Source organism: Nipponia nippon, unplaced genomic scaffold, assembly GCF_047370975.1.
Source record: "Nipponia nippon isolate SJK-2023a ecotype South Korea unplaced genomic scaffold, ASM4737097v1 scaffold_4, whole genome shotgun sequence".
Taxonomy (NCBI): Eukaryota; Metazoa; Chordata; class Aves; order Pelecaniformes; family Threskiornithidae; genus Nipponia; species Nipponia nippon.
Genome location: NW_028262358.1, coordinates 33,105,188 through 33,128,200, shown reverse-complemented (window position 1 = coordinate 33,128,200; position 23,013 = coordinate 33,105,188). Strand labels below are relative to the sequence as shown.

The window sequence follows — 23,013 nt, the reverse complement described above, 5'->3', positions numbered from 1 at the left end:
AACCATATTTTCCTAAGGACCTTAATAGCCAGAACTGTTGAGCACAATAAGAATGTAACTTCTGGAAGTATACTGACTTGGCATGATGTTTTGGTGGGAGAAAAGAACATGGAAATGAGCACACTAGAAAAAATAGAGAAGCTGTCAAAAAAAAAAAAAAGTAGTTTCTGTTAACCTCCTAAGCTAGTTTTCACAAAGCAGTACCTCTTTTGAGACAACATGACACGTAACCTTTATCAAGCCTGACACACCCAGGCTGCTGCTGTCATTTTATTTTACTAGAGTAATTTGTAGGAGGGAGATTCAAAGTATTTTAAGGACAAAAGCAAGAGAATGAAAAAATCTCTCTGTAGTTCCTGCATTCTGCAATACTTATGTACTCTGATCTCTCTTCCTTTCAAATGTTTTTATTTACTCTTTCAGAGTCCCTTTCTCACAGTCATGAGGATTCATAATCTCATGGGGAAAAAAGTCTCAAGCTAAACAAGAAACCACATCTTTAATGCTGATAATGCAGCTGCTTGGTGTAAAGCTATGGGACAGCTTCGGTGGTGTTTTGGAAGTTGGAGGAAAATCTGCAATTTCAGTTTTATTTGTGTTTTTCAAGAAGACTGTTGTTGAAGAGACTGATAATGGGTTATCTAGGCATTATATTACTTACTGGTTTGCTTTTTCCTCTGAACAGCCCAAGTATGTTTCTTCCCTTGTTTTTGAAGTAGGGTTACTAGAAGTGATTGAATTGGTTTTCCCAGCTGGATCTTCATTAGGGTTAACTCTTGTGGTCTCTGAAAAACTGGAATAGGAACAGAAATGAAGGAAAGAATATAGCCCTTGTGGAGGGAATATTAATACACGCTAAGTAACTACAAAGAAGCTGTTTTTCAGGACTTTTTTATCTATATAAAGCGCTTGTTGTTTACTGGAAGAGGATTTTCAGCTGAATTCATGTGATGATTAGGTTTATGTCGAGAACATGGCTATGAAAGAATGACAAATAAGCTCATAAAGATTATACTTTTAGTATTTGCCTTCTAAGCAGGGCTTGTAAAGCACTTTGATGTATCTGATGTACAGTTTGTAACGGTATATTTAGTTCCCAAACTGACTATTAGCCAAGTGAGGCCTTAGCTCATTTTCCGTTCTTTCTTTAGTCAGGCAAAATTATTACCGAAATCAGTGGGAGACTGGATAAAAACTCAGTGAGGGCTTTGGGATGTGGCTTGTTGATGATAGCCAAATATATCGCAAACAGCTGTTGTGCATTCCTGTCCCTGCAGATACCGTTATCAAGCAACCTCTCCACCAGGAAGGCAGATTTCTGCCTCGGGATGTCAAGGGACTCCCTCCTTTCCCCGGGGGTTGCGTATGCTGCCGGATCTGGTGCCAATCTTAGAGAGTGTGGAAACACTCAGTTTTAGGATTTTTCCAGTAGATGGCAGGATTGGCAAGTTCTTGCTTTTCTAACTCTGCAGTAGTTTGTTCATTGTTGGCTGACGAATTGATATTTCTGGCAGAGAACTTGAAAAAGGAAAGAAATTTATTACTAAAATTTTACTGTATTACACTGTGCCAGGTTCAGTTTTGCAGAAGATATTGTGCCCAAGAGTATAAGTCATTTTCAAATGAACAGCTCCAGTTTACTGAATGTTTCTCTTTAACTCCTCGAGTCCCATACCATTCGCACCTGCCTAAATGGATTAAAATAACCTCAAGACTCAGCCTAATTCAACTAAAGCAATATCATATTTAATGTTAATAATATTCCATACTTTATTACGCATACATATTACAAGAGCTAGAAAGGATGTGTGATGTTATTACCTACTATGTGGTTTAACAATATCTGGGAAGCTCACATCATAGTTCTGCTTTAGGATTTCCTGAACATTTTTTCCATTGATTCGGCAGTTCTTAAAAATTAAGTGATTTAGGGTCTAAATTCAATTTTCTAAAAGGACTCTGCGTCTGTGCCCTGAGATACCTAGGCATCCAAGTCATACAGCCATGGTTTAATAAATCACTACACATCAACTGAACCATAGCAACCGTCCATGACTCTGTTCTTAACCTGCAGAACATGTAAGGTAATGTGACTTAATGTGATCCTTTTTCATTGCTTTCTTTTAATTGAAATAAGCTTCTTTCCTTTTTATTTGCCATGAACAGAATGTATAATTTTATAAATACTGTGAGTCAGCTGAAGTAATTTATTTTTAAGCTGCAGTAGTTTATATGTTTGAACTAATTTTTTCCATTGAATTTAAATGAAAATTAGTCTCCAGGATTGTTAAATCCCCTTTTTAAAGGTGACTTAGATCCAGATCTATTAAGAAAACTAGACACGACAGGTGTGGCAGGGTTTGGCCTCTAGAGATCTCACTCTCAAGTGGATTCCTGGACCCAGGACAATATGCCAAAACTTGCCTTAGAGTGCTCTGGGAGAACTGGGCACCTGAGGAAGGTGATATTAAAAAAAACCCTTATACTGAGTGAGGTGATGCCCTGAATCAGGAAATTAACATTATTGTGCTCAGAGATGGACCTTAAACTCCTACCCTCTGCCTGTGCGGTTACAGCCACCCATTTTTGTCTGTGGGATGCAAACTCTTCTGCAAGTTAAGGAAATTTATAAGGAAGCTTATAACTATTTTTTGTAATGACTTAAAGTGCTGCTTCCATACAAAAGGTTAACAATTAAAATACTAATCTAACAAATGAGTCCCTCAGCTTGGCAGAACTCAAATCCATGATTTATGTATCCCAGAGATTTCTCTAATCCCTAAGCTAGAGGGATGGCCTGTATGGGGATAATTTATATCCTTCATACTGAAGCTCTGATAATGTTTCTATGGCATTGCAAGATACATTGAATCATAAGGGGACGAAAGAGTGTAATTTTGCTGTGCAGGGGTTTGTATGCTCAGATGCAACTTGCTCCTAGCCTGTTCTCAGAAGCCAGGACTCTCCACCTTCATCTGAGTGCTAGATGCTGTTCCAGTGATGAGAAATTTTGCTAATACTGCTCTAAATGTAATGGAAAGTCATTATGACAGCATGGGGTGGGGGTAATGATCCCTCTCTCTGTGTGTTAAGCCTGAAGGACTGGACATTTCAGGATGCCTGACAAAGCCAGACAAAACCATAGCTGACCTGATTTAGTGTGATGATAGTTCTTCTTCAAGCAAGAGGTTGGTCTAGAGATCTCTAGAGGTGCCTTCCAACCAACATTTCTGTAATGTGTAAATAGGCACTCCTGGATCACAGTTTTGGATTTGGATGGACATACAAGGTGTAGAAGTCCTGCCTCTTTGTCTGGCTCCTGAGCTCTAGCATTATTCAGGTTCTTTTGACAATGTATAATTCCCATTTTCATTCTGAAAATCTGAATCTGTCTGATTTTTCCTTGAGTTGAATTTAAGAAGTCTTAAAGCACTGTTTCCTGACAGCTTCAGTAAAATTCCTGCTTTTTCTGGAGATTAAAGATGGTCTGTCAACTTCATATGTCTCAGTTCTTTTTTTAATCTAGTACCTGAAGTTTCACCCAGTGGGCAACTTGCTTTTTTGGGGGCGTCATCTGTTGGGGCTATATGTCTCAGTCAGGCATGGGGCAGCAGCTAGAGAGATGTGCACAGTGTTGTGGCAGTGTCTCCCTTGCTGCAGGAACCCAAGGGCCGGAGACAACTGTCCCATGGACCGACCAGCTCCATCAAGCACATAGGGTAGAGGAGCTGGAGAGATGATGGGTGTCACAGTATGAATGCTTGATTCACCAGATGAAAAAAAGTGGAAAATCAGGTAGATTAAAAAGGAAAACATAAAATTTGAAGGTGTGCAACCTCTGCAATGTTAAAAAAACCTCAGCTGCAGTTCTCCAGTCATCTGAGCCTTGGACATGAGGGGAACAAATGTTCTATGTAAAGGCAGGCAAGATTTAAGCTGCTTAAAATCTGAGCATTTTAGTATTTGGTTACAAAATCAAATTGGGCCTAACTTGCAAATTCATAGATAAATTGTTCAAGTTAAATTGTTACCAACAGAATGTGAAAACCTTTGAAATGTCATTAATCAATTATGTTATTCCCAGATTATATTTTATCATCATGTAACACTGCGGAAAATTGACAGGAATGAAAAATGATTATAACAGAGAATGCTGCAAAATATGTAAACATTTCCCTTGTTTCACATAGCATTAATATAGGGAGTAAATTTTGCAATCCAGGACAATAAATGTTAAAAAATCTGATGCTCAAAGTCATCAGAGAACATGAAGAGTTATCTCAAAATATCTCCAAGGGAATCTAAAGTGACAGGAAGATTTTGAAGAAGACGATGGAGAGCCAAGGAGTCTAAGATTGAACATACTGTGGGGCTTGCTGGAATAGGACAAAGGAGATTCAGTAAAAGGGAATGAGTGGGGTTAAGAAAGATCTGACTGAATTAAAAAGGAATGCATTCCTTCTGAGAGAAGAAAAAAATGAAAAATTTTTTAGAAGATTTGAATACCTATCCAACATTTGCTTGATTCAAGGGGAATACAAGAACATTTCAACACTAGTGAAATTAAATATTCAGCGAGAGACGTAACTTAAACAGACAAGGATCCGATAAATTTCTTAAATGAAAGCCAATGTGGGAGAAGACTACATGAGGATGAACAAAACATTGTGCTTGAATTCTGAAGTGGAGCAGACAGGGAGTGCTGAGCCCGACATGCATTTTAAGACTTCTGCAGACTTGACAGGAACCCATTATGAGACATAAATGTACATACAGTGCAAGTTGCAGTTAGTACCACAGCTTTGTGGTAGAGACAATATGGACAAGTAGGGTATTCTCTTTCAAGTTTGAGGGATTTTATTAGATATTCCTTTTGAATAAAATAACTTCTTGATGATTATTTTAAGTTCCTCTTCCTTTCTCTTTGTACTGTGACTCTGGGATTGCTGATTAGACCCTTTTCTGTCTGAAATATATAGATGAGTCATTCTTTCTCCACTTTGCACAGTTGTTCGTCATTTTAAGTAATATGTTCAGATCAGATGAGATTTAATATTTCTGCAACCTTCATATGAAAGACATATACAAAGATAAATATAGTCTGGAAACCTTCTGTATCTACTCAACAGGTTAATGAGCATGAGTTTGTAAGCCTCTACAATATACAGACTACTGGTTTCAGCTATTTTAAGTATATCAGGTTTGGTAATGTGATTAACCTGCTCAAGAAATTACCTTTCTTATGCAGAAATGTTTTTTCTCATGCCAAACCCACTGATAATCCTATGTCACCATTTTCCCCACTTCAGCTCGGTAGTCACTGAAATCAATGTTTTGCTTCTTACTCTAGTGGGAGTAAGATCAAGCCAATGGCTTTCAAACCTTACTGACTAAGGCAGAAATGCTCACTGTTCAACTCTTTTATTAACACAGACTCATTTTGACACTTAACGCTTCAGCCATTTTTTTTCAGTTGAAAAACAGACATATTTGGCCATGCATCAAGTGCCTTTACATGTGTGTATCCATCTTAAGCCTCAAAAGGATTACCAGCTTCCCTTCTCTGTTATTTTAGTTATAAATTGATTTAATATAAAATACAGTTTGAGGCTATCACATTCCCTTCCCAAGGCTTAATTTTCTCCGGTAACATGACTAAGGTGTGTCAAACAATAACAACCCACATGAATCATGCACTAGAAGGTCATCAAAAGTTTTGTTCAAACACATATAGAAATCTCAACAAAGATTACGGAATATACCTGTATCCTTTATCCACTGAGATAGATAATTTATTACTTCTAATCCTGAAGATCGTATTTATATCCATTCACACTCAGGAGTTTGTCTGAATGGTTTTACTGCATACTTACTCTGTCAACAGCAGTCTTAGATTTCTGACATGCAGCCCACTAAGTTTTAGATCTTATGTCTATTGGACACATCTGTGAACTGAATTCCATCCTGGGAATAGGTTTTATTTGCACCACATTATATCAAATATAATTTGTGTCAGTTTCTGCTTTTGTGACCAGTTATTCTGCTGGGTGAAGATAGCAATATCATTTCAGAGAAAGAGATTGTTGATTTCTAGGTGAGTTAGAAACAAAGAGCCATTTGTGTCTCGGGACTATGTAACTGAGAGGCGCAATTGTAGCCTGGACTCATCCTACACAATCATGGGAACTGGTAAGTAAAGTACCTGTGTCAACTGGGGTCAAGGAAATCCTTGGGAAATAAATATTCTACCGTTTTATACTCTTAAAGCCTGTGAAATTGGAAACTTTTACTCTAAAATGTTATTGCCTCAAGTAGGGGGAAAAGTAAATTTTCATGCACAGTGGGATGTTATGCCTGCAGCTCCCGCCTCACATAAAGCAGAAATAGTGTTTCTACTTCCATATACATCAACACTGGAAATGTACCTGTGTAAAATGTGTTTAAACAGCCTACCACAAAATAAGATCAACTTTCTGGAAGTATAAGGAGGAAAGAGTAGTTAACTTCAAAAGATCATTGCAAGAATATTGATAGAGACGGGAGAACAAAACTATATTCATCCTGACTCCCTCTACAATTTAAGTTCAAGAAGATGAATGTTCTGGGTCTGTGATATGTATGCAAGGATCATTCAGTCAATCTCAGTCAACATGTCCATTACTTAGACACAGAGAAACTGTTCATTATAAAGAACAGGTGGGGCAGTACAGGACTCTGAAGTAAGCTTGGCAGCTGAAAGCAGCCAGGCACCTTCCCCCATTCTATTCAAAATGCTAAAGATATCACTCTCCTGAGCAATGCATCAGCACACCAACTGGAAATTGTTCCCAAGAACAATAGGGCAGAGAGGTTGTGCAAGAGGTCCTTAGTTCAATTCAGTACAAAGTTTAAGAGAGTGACAGTCATGGATTGCTTGAGCTAATTTGGCTGACTTTGTGCTAAGCTAGACCAAAAATGCTCTCACCTTCTGTTCCATCAGCTTTTCTGTGGGACAAGTAACCTTCAGCCTAAAACCAGAAATGAACAGCTCAAATCAGGCCTAAAACCTGCCAGCCATTTGCAAAGCAAATAGTGCCTAAGTCTTGAGAGAACACAGAACAAGAATTGAAGCAAAGTAGAGAAGACTAGAGTCGGTTTTCATCAGTTTGAGACATCTGAAAATGCCTTCTCAGACAACTTTAGAGGATTATGTGTTTCATTCTCTGTACTGATTATGGAGCATTTACTATAGATACACAAAAGTTTACAATAAAAATTAGAATATATTTTACAGTTTTAAGAAAATCCAGTATTCATTATTTAATGGTATGTAGGATATATTATGTTTGCTGTAAAGCAGGAAACATCATTTATGCAGAGTATTGTTATAAAATTGTAGGCAAAGCCACTCATCAGAGAAAGATTAACTGTATAATGAGAAGGAGAGGGGGAGAGAGAGAGGGGAAGAAAATGAGAGCAAGAGAGAGGTGGGGGGGGGAGAGAGGAAGAGGGAAGGAGAGAGAGCACCTCCATTTATTGTCAATGAATATGGAAACCTGCACATTCAGGTATGTGTTTTCCTGCACTCTACTTTGCTTGAAGCCTATGAAAGATGTATTACTGCAAATTTAAATTAGAGGTTTTGAAATCAGAAGTGACTGATGATGAAACAACCAAGATGATTACATTTTTCTACTTTAGAGGATGCACCAGTGTTTTACAATATCAAATGCAATATCGTCGTGGAATAATATGCTGCATAAATGTAGCACCAGGGCATTTTTCAACAGCAAATCTATCTAGGCTATATATTAAATCATTTTTTAATCTTTTTTTGGTTTGCAGCCCCCTGAATACATTCCAAAGGAGATATAGTTTCCTCATAAGCAAAATTGGCTGATAACAGGCTTGCTTTTCTTAGCTATCTATCATGGGGTCCCTAGTGACAGGTTTCCAGGGTCCCAAGACCAACAAGTTACAATACAGAACTGAGTTACAATAAGCTACCTTCAATATGATTGCAAAATAACTGAATGATAAAAATTAATTTTCTACACAGTCATTTCTCTTGTAACTGGAAATGCAGTGTTTGAGTGTGATATTTGCAAAAGCATTCTGGTGAACTGCACTTCTATGAAAACTGCATTTTCTTACAAGTAAGTAAGGAAGAGAAAAATGACCAATTTACCTGTTACTTGATAGATGTTGCGAGGATTTGATAAACTGGGGATAAACAGTCGCAGTATTTAGTGAGCTAACCATCTCTGGCTTTTCCTTCTGGGTTTAGATTGAAAAACAAAGTTATGTCGGATAGGATTTTTTTAAGAGCGCTTAATATTGGCCTAAAGGTCTCAGCAATAACAAGGTAGGCAATGACTCCTTCAGAAAACACAAGAGTCTGAATCACACAGTATTTTCTTCACTTGGACAAACACTTCTGAACAAAGAGAAAAGTGTTTAGGATTGGTTCAAGTATTTTTAAGCTCAAGTTACAGGTTTTTAATATGTAACAGCATGTGTTTGCCAATTTGAGTTTCTTAAGGAGCTCAGACGTATAGATAGGTCAAGATCCAAGAAATCAATCCCAATTATTTTTTCCAGTTTTCTAATCTTCTACTGATGAACCATGAGAGGCTGAATCCCTGACCTCTCCTGTTAAGGGACAGAGAAAAATGTGCACCAGTGGATTCAAGAATATTACTTGCAGTGCTTTGAAAAGCCTAAATATTTAGACAGGAGGGTGACTAAAACATTGTCCTCTGCCACTAATATGATTAGGGATTTTAACCTGAGAAGTATTTTGCAACGATAACTTGCAGTTAGGCTAGTTAGGTGGCACTTTATGGATAATGGATTTCCTCATGTTAAGTTCTGTATTTACTTTAGGCTGTTTTCTTAAAAATACAGTTTAAATTCATACTCATAAGAATTAAACAAAATACTGGCTAAACAATTCTTTGTTTGTAACAACTTTTTCCCAAGGAGTAAATCTTCTCTTCCAGTTAATAATAAATGATATGGGATGGACTGCATTCAGCACTCTTTTTCATTAGGCTGATGTGCATTTCATGGCAGTGCTTTGCTGTGAGATGCCATGTCACTACTTGGAAGACACTAAAAAAGTATCAGAAGGGGAGCATAAGAAAGCTACGTTGTTGTTTCAGTTGATCACCCTCCGGACCCTCTTGTACTGTCTCCTGCGTTTGTGAAACTGTACAGCTTTCAGACTGACTGTGTTATGAACTTCTAATACACTGTTTAAAATGACATCTCTCTAGTTCGTTTTTACACAAGTCATCAAATTAGAGCACTCTGTTTCTGATGGGTTCTTAAGCAGGCAATGATGGCAGTGGTGGGCCTCAGCTAGAGAGTGAAGGGACACACGCTCTGTGCAGAGAGCTGCTGACCCTCTGGGAGTTTAGGAAGGCTGAAAGGTTACTGGAGTCTTTGCAAACAAAGGAAGCTAAAAGCCAATTATGTTTGCTGGGATTTGTCCATATTACAGCTGTGACTGCCATCTTCTAATACACACGTCATAAACCTGATGAAATCATAGTTTTGCTACCAGTAAAAAAGATCATTTTTTCCAATCATCTCCTCTATTTGTTTTATGTTCCTTCAGAGTTTTCAGCATTTTAGGACCATTCTTGGCTTTCAATCAAGTTATCTGGGGAATGTCAAAACAGAAAATAGAGGAGAAAGCAAAGGGTTTGCTTCGTTTGTGTTAGCTTCCTACAAGCGTAATTCACATTAGCTTTGCCTGATTTACACTGGCATAAGCACAGGTGAATCAGGCCCCAAATCCCATCCTTCGTACTCTTTTCTATCTAGTCAACTAACTACTTTAAAAATGATTGAAGATGTTACATTTACATGAAAAGGGAAGAAATACTAAGTTCATACCTGTAGATGTATTGCCTCTTCAGACCACCAGACTTCAAAGTCTTTTTGCAGCTTCATCTTGACTTTTTCCATAAGAAGCTGCAGGTGCTCAATCTCTACCTTCAGCCCTTTCAAGCGATTGAACATTGTTTTATAACTAATATGAGAAGAAGAAAGTGTATTACAGATCTTTCAACACATATCTGAACAAAACTTTATCCTACCTAGAACAGTTACAGATTTAAACTACGAAAGAATATATAATAATCAGAGATGCAGGGGGGAGTGGTGGTAGGGACATCTCATACTTTATAAACGCTTCACTGGACAGTATGCACAAGAAACTTATCCCACAAAGCTTTTATTTCACTAGAGAAGTTAGTGAAATTCAAATGGGATCAATATTGATTAACAATCAAAATACAGGTTCAATCAAATATGTCAATTATTTCTTTTGATTTCTCAGCATGTTACCATTAATAAACAACTGGTCATCGGAGCCTGGATTCAGGTACGAGCTGAGACTGATTCCCCTTTCAGATGGAAGCTTCATTAATGAGGCCTCGTGGCTAACATATAGTTGGAGATTTACCAGTAGTATGAAATAGCCAGAAGTTTCCTCACAGATTGCACATAACGTAAGTGCTAGCAAATTACTTAGAACTGATATCCTTGCATCTATTTTCTTTTATCCTCCTGGCTACAGTGACATTAGAGCAAGGATTGGTTAACCAATGTGTATTCTGTATATTACTTACACTTAGTCAATCCTGTATAGCTTAAAGGTTTTCCTTAGGTCAAGGAAGGCAGGGTATTTCTGAATCCACCAAAAAGGTTCACAATACATTTGGATTCAAACAGCAAGTTTCTAACACTAATCCTCAGGGAGGACATTAAGCTATTTTTATTTATTTTTAGCCATTAGCCCAAGCATAAATTTTCCCCAGTCATGTACTGTGGCATCTTACAGACAAACCAACAGCATATACACAAATTTAAAAACTATTAGTGAACCACAAAGCTGACATTTTTAAAATGTCAGAGAAAACCCTGAGGGTAGCTATGTGTGCAGAATTGTAATTGGAATATACTATCAGCATAATTTATCTTCTGAAGGATGGCAGAAGTTTGAGGCGGAAGTAATACCTTTTTTTTTCTTCTTCAATTTGTGTTCGAAGTTTCTCTTCTACTGGATCAAGTGTATTTAGGTTTTCAGAAGGACTGGAAACAGCTATAGGAGAAATGATCATATGTAAGCAATGACTATATGATGTCAAAAGAAGCAACTTTTAATTAGAATAAAAACTATTTTTGAAGAGGTAGGTAATGAAATGGAATTGTTTCTCTCTTCTGGAAATGTTTCTTCAAATTCCTTATTTAGGCCTTAGTATAAGAGACAATTGATAACTAGTGATTTGCATTAAGTTGCTTTTAATTTTTTTTTCAGTAAAGACTGGAATATTCATTTTATATGTGAATAAAAGTGAGTTTGCCACTCCATTTTCAAAGTTCATCTTTGGCATAAAACCCTACCCAATGCATGCAACCTGACAGTTTTGACTACAAAAACAAGACCAGAACAGCAAAGTTGCTGTGAAGATACAACAGTAGCTGTGCTGGTAACTGCAAATAGAGTAACAGAAAGAAGAGTAAAAGACAAATCCTGAAGGAGAAATTAATTTTGGTAAGCAATAAATTCAGCCAATTAGTATAAATAAGGAAAATGTCCTGAAACTATGGGAGAAATTTTTCAAGGTAAAGGAGAACTGAGGAAATACCTAAAGAGTAGCCTGAGTTAACCTAAGAAAGCAGCTTAGGATTTCCCTATCCTATAACAGAGCTAGTTAGCATGGAATGTGCTTATTCTGAGAGATGGCAAAACAGTCTTTCCATCATGGGTTATATGTTCGGCAGTGAAAGGAAATGTGAAGTTACCTACGAGTATTACAACAGTTTCTACTTCTAGGATGAATGAGAATAGTTTAAGGTTCCCAGGGAAACATGTTTAACCATTTTAACTGAAGAAAAATGAAAGAAATGAAAGATTTGCTGTACAATATGTGCAAGTTTCCATCTTGACTATTATTTCTGCCAAGAAAATAAATTCTGTGTCAACCTGTCATGAGGCCTGAGGAGTGCACCCACTCTTCAAGGTGAGGAATTCTGTCTGGAACAAGAGGGCAGTAATGACCCCTCTTCGCCTGTCAGCGCGCCAGCTGACCATTAATCTTTTGTTGTAGCACCCTTTATCTTAATACAGATGAAGCTGAAAAGCATTTTATTTCATTTAGAGTACTTGGGTCAAGCATGTTAATACAGATGGCCAAGGTGGACAAAGACCACGCACAATTCTCATTTCATACATCAAAAGGCTTTGCTGGATGTGCAGATTATGAAAGAAGGATAAGGTGAAGGCATTTGTGGTGGAGATGGTACCCTCAAAAGATTAAAAAATGAATTGCTTGGAATGTTAAAGTGAATGCGCAAGCCAGGAGGTGCAAACATCACAGCAGAGGAGATGCTACAACAGTGGCATTATATAACAAGCTATACCCGAACACAATGGATAATAAGGCGGCCATAAAGAACCTTTAAAGAAAGCAGTAAACCTTTCAATGATTACAGGGGATCAGGATTTTCTGATTTGTCATATTTCATCCTCAGGAGTAGGCATAATGTAGGAAAGCACAGAGCTACACAGGAAACTTGTGGGGAGACACTCACTGCAGAGCTCCTGAGGCTTCACACTTGTTCTGACCTTCATGAACACACAGCATCCAGGCTTGAAAGAACTGTGCTCTTGTGGAACAAACTGAAATGATTTAAGGAGTTACTGCCTCCCAAGTGAGCCATGCTCACAGACCATGTGAGCATCCTTAACATGTTTCCATGCAAATCCAGCCAGACTTAGCTCGAGCCGTCTTCAGCAGTGGTTAAAGGGGACTCTTCTGAGCACACCAAAGTGCATTTGGCCAATTTGCACAATCTGTTATGGCGTCTGAGTTCAGAAGGTAGCAGCTTATAATGAAGGGAAATAGTGGAAGACAGTAACATCTTAAAATGCTAATGTTTCTGAAGTGAGGACTTCCCTACATGAAAACATCACTAAATTCTGCTAGTCATTACAGAGTGATGCAAGGCCATAATATTGCAGCTTTCCTTCCCTGATTTATCTGGACACCTAGTACTTGGAAAAATATTTTTGCACGAGTTCTGAAACGGCAGCCAAACTTAGGGAGAATTTTGTCACTTATATATAAAAACACCAAAGAAAATGTTTTTCTGCTGCTGATTACATGCTGTAGAAGGGATTATTTGGTTGCAAGTTACCTTCAGAAATAATAATAAAGCATTTATATGAGATGAATACCTCTATCACACACAGGCCCCAGCATCCTCAACCCTGAATACAGCTACTCCCATTATCTCTAGTAATATGCTGGTGATGAAAGCAAGAAACACAGTTGTGGGCAAGGTGAGCAGCACAAAGTTTTGTATATGTACAGAATGGAAAGAGATGAGTACACTGCAAGTGGATGAGGCCCCAGCAACAAAAATAGCATTGGATATTTCATAAAGTAAATGACTAAAACTTAGACATCCATCACTGTGTTCCAGTCACAAAAGCAGAAGAGATCTGATCACAGTGTCAGGTGAAGTCCAGTGGTAAGTCAAGCCCAGGACAAGCCTACTTGGACACTGCTTTGTAAGTTCTCTGGTGTCTTTTCCCATGCTGTTGCAGTCTCCATTTCAGCTTTTTGTCATGCCTGCTCATTGCAATAACCTGCTTGTGAACTGAATAGCATTCTGCTCTGAAGACTAGACCTTTTTGAATCTGCCTACTGTAATATATACAGATGAACACATGGCTTTTTCCTGATGTTCCAAGCGAAAGAGATCTAGGGTCTGGTGAAGCGTATTTCAACCCTTTTGTTTGCTGCTGCTTCTCCCTTCTCTTCATTCCCGGCTACTTCTTTTCTCCCTTCTCCCCTTTACCTGAATCCCTGCAGTGGCCTCTTTCTGCCCCCGGGCCCCTGCTGCTGCTGCCTCACACCCCTCTCCTCCCACCAGCCCAGGCAATTTCAGCTACAGCTGCAGCTACGAAGCTAAGGCAGAGGTTACTGTCTCGTATCTCATGTCTCATGACAGCATTCTTCAGTATGCAGGATCAGTTATTTTAAAACAACATGAGAGGGACAACTGAGTGAACAGACAGTAAAACATAGAAAGTACATTTACTCGAAAATTTAAGATAGATACCTAAGAAGAAATACTTTCTTTTTGCTATAGGTTTTTATTGCTCTAAAGAGTTTCTTTTTATTTATATCTGCCTGCCCATGCAGAGACAGAAAATGTTTATTAAAGCATCAAATCATTTTATCTATGTATTAACCGCATATATACATGTAAACTACAAAAACCTGAAAATTCACGAGACCAACTTTTGCCCATATACATTAAAAAATTTGCAATACGTTAAAAAGTGCAGAGGTGCTACTGCTGAAATATTAACTACTAGATAGCACTTCTGCAACTGCACAGAAGAACACGAAGTGGTATCTGCTTTGTTCACTCAGGGATGACTTTTAATTCATTGATTGACAGTTTGTCATATGAAACTTGATTGTACAGTCTAGCTCTATGCTTGTAGTGCATCAACTGAGATGAGCCATTCAGCTGATGTGCAATATCACGTGCACTTTTAGTGCCCCAGTGACTTCTCCTGGGAAACAAATGCAGTTGGTGCAATTTGATCCTGGATAATGCAGACCCAGGTTTCAGGGGTGCAGGGGAGGTGTGACGTACATGTTTAGGAGAACATTGTCTCTCTGTATACTAGGAGTTTCTATTGGCATACCTCCATCCAATTCTATACAACAGAGTTTTAGCAGAAGTCAGCAATGTGCTCATAAGGAGTATTAGTTCCTTTACATTAGCGTAACATACAGCCGAGTGGCAAAACTTATGAATCCTATGTTGTGAAGTCTTTTGTTAAGAGTAATGAATCACATGATGTAAAGAAGAGATTTTGACAGAGCTACATTGGGTAGTGAAATAGCTAGCAACTTTTATGTTTATCTTCAGGCTAGATGTTTTTTGTCATCTTCAGATACAACCCATTTGGTGAAGTGAGGCACAGGATACAATTAATACCAGCTGCCTGCTTAGAGAGGAAGGTGAGCTCTGCATGAGTTGATACTCAGTTCATATCATAAGGTTTGTTTGTTTGGTTTTTTTTCATAAAGAATATTGTAAGAGGCATTTTAAGATAAAACGATTTTATTCTAATGAAAGGGCCAATTTTGGAGCACAGGAAGCAGTAAATTTTACAACACATTCCACATCACCAAATCACACAGTACCAGAAAGGAACGATACCACCTGCTAACTGGATCACTATTTCAAAGCAATATGGCAAGCATGGATGAAAAACACTATTTCCAGCATGAGACACCAAGTGTTATCACCATAGTTTACTGCAAGCTGGCAACAACTTGAAATACTCTGGCAGATTCTTGTCTACAGTCAGAAAATTTTGCAAGAAACTCTCTGTGACCCTGAACTTTATACTCTCTGGGGTGCTCATATATTTCTCAACCTGAGTGTATCCTAGAAGTCAAACTCCTAGGGATTTATTGTCTTGTGCCTCAAATAACATCGTGCCCTGCCCTCCAGCTGTACTTTTGCAGTCAAAGATTTTCATTTTTTCACTGGATAGTCTTGTGTTTATCTGCTTAAATTTATAGTCACTTGAAGTAACCAAATTTAGAATTGACTTCAGTATCCAGTCAATATTTTTACTGCTTTATTTATCAGCTTTGCAGTTTTTGGAAACTCAGGCTTTAGTGCTTTCAAACTGGAGCATATGCTGTCATTTGGGTTTTTTAAAAGGAACTACCCATCCATTGTTATTCAGGATCAGCTTACAAGTAATTCTCCCCTTCTTCTTTCTTATTCCTCCCCTGGGCCATGTAAACTTATGTTTGTCATCAGGCACCACGTGTGTACCTTATACAAAAGCAAAGATGGGTATGCACAATGAAACTCAGGAGAAGATGAAAATACCCTAATGTCTGGAATAGTTTATATTGTGGATTTTAGAGCAATTTAGCACTTATCCTAATGTAATAGGTTTTTTAAAATTTCAGCCAGCTGGTCATGAGCATACATTGAAACAAACTGTGCTATTTTCAGCACTTTACAAGTTTGTGCATGTGTGTGGGATTAAAGGAATGTGTATTTTGTTGATTTTTATTTTTATTTTAATCACTGAATTTAGTAAAAGGGTCCATTGGTATGCTGCTTTTTGTTGTATCATTGCATTGTTTATTGTTTTACTGGTTTAATATTGGCTCAAACCAACTGACTTCCAATGCACACCTGGAAAGTGGAGCTATTTTTTCCAGTCTCTGTGAGCTGTTTTGGCTAAATACAGACTCACACTACAATTCCCTCAAGTTTCTTCTTTGAAACTAGTCATCTATATATTTGCTCCTGAAAATACATGGCATATGAAACAGAAGGCGTTGCCTTCACGTCAGCCGCACTCAAGCCATGAAAGTTTCTGAAACCATTGTGGCTAAAATTTCTCTGTTGGTTTCCGAATATACAAGTACAATATACTGAAGAAAAGAAAAAAAAAAAAGGCAGCTCAAGTTTAATATGTTCCATACATGTCAGTTGATCTAGTGGAATAGTAACATAGCTGGGTCTTAGTCAGGAAACCCCTACTGACTCAGATTCTGGCCTACACTTAATAAATGCATTTCAACATTTGATTACATGAGATTATTGTTGCATCATTTATCTTCATAATATTAAATAAAACCATACCTGATATTTGAATCATCTTTCTGCCTCCCAAGAATGGGTGTGGTTTGTCATCCATAAGTGTTGAGGCTTCGTTAGCATTCATTTCTACAACATCCAAGAGCTTTCATGGAAAAAAAAAAAGTCTCTTTGCTAAGTTTTGTCATGCTCTTTTTGAAAGAAAAGGGTGGAAAATACTTCTGAAGTTGGTTGCTTATCATGAAGCTCAGACATTAGGAATACTCTGCCACCAATGTGCAGACTGCAGTTGCAATAAGACAGCACCGTAACTTTAGTAAAGCAATGCCTGGTCAAGATAAGAACTTGACTGAGAATAACATAGCACAACTTTACTGAGAATAAGAAATATTCAAGGGTGCTAAAGGTGCAGTCACACTGTGTCACAGAGCATAGAAGAGATACTGAAGCTTAGTGCATCCATATTTCTTACTGGGGATTTTCAGATAAGCAGATGTACAGTTCTCAGTTCTGAGAAGGGCCAGCCTTACTGTGCGTGAGCAATATACATAGGCATGCACAGTAAATCCTGTGCTTGCACGTCACATTTAGGAATGCAACGCACACGGCACCTGTGGGATCAATTCAGTAGGTCTAATGTTTTCTAAAAATAATGGGTGTTTTATGTGCATTCTGTGTGGAACTCTGGCTGTGGTTGTCAGTACAAACACTTGTGACAATGCACAAAAACATTTATTTTGGACTGTACACTGAATTTATAGCAATGTCATTTGAAAGAATATTAAGGAAAAGTAAGCATACATGTTTTATACTTAACTGCTTCTGTTTCAGCTGTGTGTAGGTATAGACGGGTCATGCAACTGACGTGTCACTTCAAGTTAGACAATAAAAGAGGTTTTGACCTTGATTCAAAAGTGAATACTAACCAAATAAATGTATATGGTTGTATCAGCCTGAACAATTTTGATCTTTCTGCTACAAGGTATTAGTAAAAGAAAGACATTTAATCTGCAAGAGCGAAGTAAAGGAGATAGAAAACAGAAAGGAAAAACAGACCGTTGTTGGTGAAATCAATATACTATGGGCATGGAGTTGCACTGTACAGTGTTTAGTTTAACCCCTGCCCCGAATAAGACAAAAAGTGTTGGGCCTGAAGCACCTCTGTCACAAATCTGATTTTTTTTCTGTGCGTATAGCAGAGAATATGTGCTAAGACCCCACCTCAGTTGAGTGTACAATAAAGACCGAAGTACTACAGAAGTTTTTGTTTCCACTCTCCCACCTGGCTACTCCATTAGCCCTCTAAAAGAGTTTCCTGAATGCTTTTCTAAATGTTGGTATGATGTACGAGTTTTCCAGGAAATTTCTCAAGCCACAACCATAGGATTTAATGTCAGCAGGAATGTTATTCTTTAAGAAGATTCTTTTTGATGTTGTTCAGTGTTCTGGCACATGTTCTAGATCAGGGCCATATACCACTTGGGCAGTTGTGGGGACCATATTATGTTTTTGGGACCCTCTGTCCCTGCTGGCCACACTCGTATCACGCATTGAGTGCCACACTTTTGCTGGTTCTCCCATGCACATACCCGCCAGCTGCAGCTGGAGAACAGCTAGGCTTGTCTGCGCTGGGCTACCAACTCAAGAAGGTGCAAGAAGTATACAGGCATTTAGGCACTTCTCATAACGCAGACAGCTCTTTCCTATGACCTATGAAGGAAAGGACATTGAGCTCAATGTTCTGGTAGCTGCTGGCTGAATTACACTGTACTGTATACCGAGAAGAGACAAACCTGACATATCCAGAAACAATTACGACTTGTTCACGAGATTCTTATCTGGAGAAGTATATTCAACATCTGCACATTTGTGGGACATTAGTAGTAATTACTTGTTCCAAGTCATTATTTTCTTTGATCTTAAACATGCAAAAATTTTTGAGCAAAGAAGTAGTGAATTAATTTCTTTTAGCCATTTCAGCGAAACATAAAATGGAAGAAATTTTTCACCTGATTTGCAGCTTGTTCTGCAACACTGGATATCACATTAGCCATGCTATTTCTCATTCACTCCTCATCCTGTGCTTTACATGATCAGATGGAAATTGCTATTCTAGGTCTGACCTGTACCTTGAAAAAATCGAAGCAAACACATATGTGAAAGAGCGCCATTTGTTGTTTATGGTTCATTAGGTTACAGAACTTTAGTTTGTTACAAAGAGCTCTCACGGAGGGAACCTTGACTGATACAGAACCAGTCAAGCTGCCCAACACACCCACTGGATATGGCCAGAAGAAAGAAGTTTGCAGCACCTTAAGCTGTAAGTTACTCTTAGTTATCCTAACAGCTTTTTAGAGCCAATAGAGAGAGGCTACTCTAAGAAATACTGAAGCTAGAGCAAACAAGCTTAGGACTAGAATCAGTAGACTGCTTGCATAAAACCAAATTTATTTTTTGCTCACTCCACCTCAAGTCCTGTCTCAGAATTACAGAATCACTGTGGTTGGAAGGGACCTTAGAAGGCTGCGTGGTTCAACCTACTGCTCAAAGCTGGGTGAAAACTGGATCAAACTAGGTTGTCCAGACATTTCGTGAAAAACTCCAAAAACAGAGATTCTGTAAAATTCTCTGAGGGCCTCTTTCAATGCGTAACTATCCTCATAGCATCTTTTTCCTAATATCTTAATTTTAGTAGTCCAAATTAGAGAATTGAGAGCTTCATCTCCAGATTCTGTCTTGCTTACTTACTAGTCACCAGAAGGCGTCTCCGAATAATAATGCAATTCACACTGAACTTTTCAGTATTTCAGAAGAAATACTTATTGCAAGAAAGCTTACAGAGACTGCAAGCTGTTCCAACAACAGTGAAATGCTAAATTCGATGTCAATAAAACTGAGAACTGGATAGCTGTGCTACAAGTTCATGACTCCTAATAAAAATATCACTTGATCCAAAGATGTCTTTGCTCTTCTTTGAGATCTGATAAGCTGAAGTGGAGTGGGTCACATGGGAAGCTTAATAGGAACACACGAGTAACCTCAGAATTTTCTGGCAGTTCAGGAGAACAAAGACTTCCAGTAAAGATGCAGTTCTTGAAAACACAATGAAAGAGAAAACTCATGGCTGCCTCTATAATTTAGCATTGCACCTAGTAAAACCTGCTAAAAAGAGTAACAGGAAAAAATACAGCAACAACTAAAACTACAAATGCACCCTAGAAAGACTGAAAAGAAACTTATGGAAAGAAAGGTCTGTGTGGACTTGAGGCCTGAAGAGACAGGTTTAAGAATTGTCTTTTTATTAGAATATACTCCTACAGTTTTAAACTTCATTCCTACATAATACTGGAAAAACCCAAAACATACTACCTAAGAAGAAACCTCAAATACTACCACGAGGGAATCATTGCTGCTTGTCTAGCTGCTGCTTCAAATCTGTGGTTCTTTTCCCTGATTGTGATCATCTTTACAGAACAACTTGGTACATACAAAAATACAAAAGCTCTTCAAGAGCTCAGATTTTTAGCCATATCCTCTGCGGACTTGAAGCACAAAACAGCATGTGAAACCAAGAGAGTAAGTCTGTTATGGTGTGTAACTTCACTGTTACTACAGGCTAAAGTCTAAGCTTTTTTCCTCCAAGACAAATCTGGAATAACTACAATGACTTAAATACACTGCAGTAACAAGAAGCTATAAAGATCCTCTAATCTACTTATAATATCAACGTTAATTGTCCATCAGTACTTCAAGCATTTGCTTAAAAACTGATTTGGTAAGTATTTCTAAAAGCACTTCATATGTTACACTAATTGCACAAAGCAAATCCAAAAGTATCTTTATATTTGTCAGAGTAAAACTCTTATTTTAAAAAAGCCAAAGAGGCACTGGTTTCTGAATTTTCAGCCCGTTTTGCTGTTGATATCTTTGTCTTCGCAATAGTGAAAAATCATCATTTTTTTTAACAAGCACAATCTTACCAGCTTTCTGTCAGTCTCAGAATTCCAAAGATAAACCTTAATGCAAAGCATTTCTGATTTTTTTCCTTTGAAATAGAAAGACTGAAGAAATGAAACCGACCACTGAAAAGAGTGGCCTTGATACCACTAGAGGTCACCCCAGGAATAAAATCAGTGCCCTGCATGCACAAGAGCAGCAAACTTCTACAAAAACACCGCTTCTGCTTGAGATTTCAAGCACAAATATATGGAAGAACATAACACACAGAAACATTGTGCATATCAAAATTGTGAATTTCTAAGAGAAATCTTGCCCTTAGTCTGAGGCCATTGCAAACTGACTACACTGCCCTTTTTTTGGCTAAAAATAGCATATTGTACAGACTGGAAATACATGAAGCCACCTACACTGTTTTAGAGGAAGCATCTTTGGATGCCTAGCAGCACTGGGGACATGTTACTTTATCTCTTGTAAAAAAAAATCTTTAAATTCTGGACTTCAAACAGATTATTTCTCTCACGTACTTTATTTAGCCCATACATAAGATGTAATTTTTCAGCACCAGGAATGATGGTCTTAAAACAGGCCATCTATTATTCTCCATGGACTGCGTTGGATTTGTGTGGGAAAACACAGACTGCCACTTCCCTCAGCTTCTGTCATTTTGTGATTGAAAACACTTGTGTCTCTTCATTTTATGGTATTAGTACAGATCAAGACTCTCCTACTTCATATGAACAAAGTTAAAAGGCATCTGAGTTACAAGATGTAGAGCAGTGAAAGAAACTGAGCTCATTTTATTTAAATATGGATTTATTTAAATAAGAGATTAACTCTGATGTAAACCAGCAGTTTGGAAGTGCAATTTGCTTTCCAGTCACACAGATCACAGCAGATGAGTTCAAGACAGTTATTAATTATTAGCCTAATTAATGTTAGATATGTCTGTAGGATGCTGCTATGGTTGCAGAGAGAACTATCATATACTTCCTAAACGTACCTTATATCCTCACCAAATAAAAACCACGGTGGCCCAGCCTTTCTAGTGGCATGGGCTATATTGGAAGTGTTCAAGGTGAGGTTGGATGGGGCTTTCAGCAACCTGATCTAGTGAAAGATGTCCCTACCCATGGCAGGGGGGCTGGACTAAATGATCTTTAAAGGTCCTTTCCGACCCATATCATTCTGTGATTCTATGATATCTCACTCTGGACAAGTGGGAGCAGCAGTTCCCAATTCTGCCTCTCCAGATATGCAGAAATGTGTCAGACAACATATTTGCATCCTATCAGGTACAGGATATACGGTAGTGGCATCTTCTTGGAGCACCACAAACTAGTGCATTGGAGGAATAGTTTCTTTGAAATTCTTTCCTAACACTGACTGGATTATTTCTGCAGTAGCCCCCTGATGCATTATACAGCACTGTCCGTCCCTGCTTTATTCTGGTACTGATCATGCTGCTCTTTCCCTTCTAATCAAGGAAAGGCGAGGAAGCAGAATGAAACACACTATAAAGAAACACATAGCAGGGCAGAAACAAGGAGATAAACTGATACTAATATCTGTAGAACAGGCATATAACTTTGAAAATGTAGGAAAAGATGATGTAGACAAAGCTATACGGGAACAAAGATAAGGAGAAAGCTCTCTATTTTTGCTTAAAACAAATCTGTGTTACAAATCCAAATATAGAAATAACAGATGCCCAAATCCTTGCTCTCAGGCATTTGCCACTCCAAATCAAATGCTGGTATGCATTTTCGGGGATTCAAATATAACTGTTATTTCTGACTCACCTAGTCATTTTATTTTTCATGAGGAATGAGCTTTTTCAAAGGAAGTTTGCTCAAAAAAGAACTTGGGAACAGCTCTTTGGACAACAGCAGAAATATAAAATATTATTTCTAAAAGCCAAGTAACAAAACCTGGGAAAACAAGGGTGTTTTTTAATAAAATCTGTACAAAGGATGCGGATTCATTACAAAGACCCCTATTTGCCATCTTTACCCATGTTAGATGTACTCTTTTTTTTAAATTTCAAATAGCTCTACAAAGACAATGGAGTTGGACAGAAAGAGAGAGATTAATTTGGTCCCAACAAACCTCCCCAGAAGCAGAAAGGTTTTGCCATCACTTGATGTTTTCAGGAGAATCCCAAAAGAACTGATAGGTTGCTACTAGCCCAGATTTCAAAACTTACATAAAAAGAGAAGAGAGGCTTATGGAGAACAAGATGAATGAGAAAAATATTTGAAATGGAAAGCTGCAAAACTGCATTTCAACTAAACTGGTAAAGTGTAACTGCAATTATTGATGATGAGGGGCATGCTGTGCTGAAGATGCTGCATTACTGGCCACAGACTCTACCATTCACGTTAATTTAGAAAATACATTTCATAC

The 23,013-nt window shown here is 38.0% G+C and overlaps 1 protein-coding gene across 1 annotated transcript in view; it reads right to left on the bottom strand.

Moving 5' to 3' along the window:
- KIF6 (kinesin family member 6) overlaps positions 1-23,013 on the bottom strand; it is a 170,060-nt gene that overhangs the window by 4,740 nt on the left and 142,307 nt on the right. Inside the window, exons 19-22 of the mRNA XM_087775455.1 lie at positions 11,008-11,092; positions 9,883-10,018; positions 8,168-8,256; positions 662-793 (exon numbers count right to left, since the gene is read on the bottom strand). Coding sequence (XP_087631581.1) covers positions 662-793; positions 8,168-8,256; positions 9,883-10,018; positions 11,008-11,092 — 442 coding nt within the window. The remainder of the gene's footprint in view (positions 1-661; positions 794-8,167; positions 8,257-9,882; positions 10,019-11,007; positions 11,093-23,013) is intronic.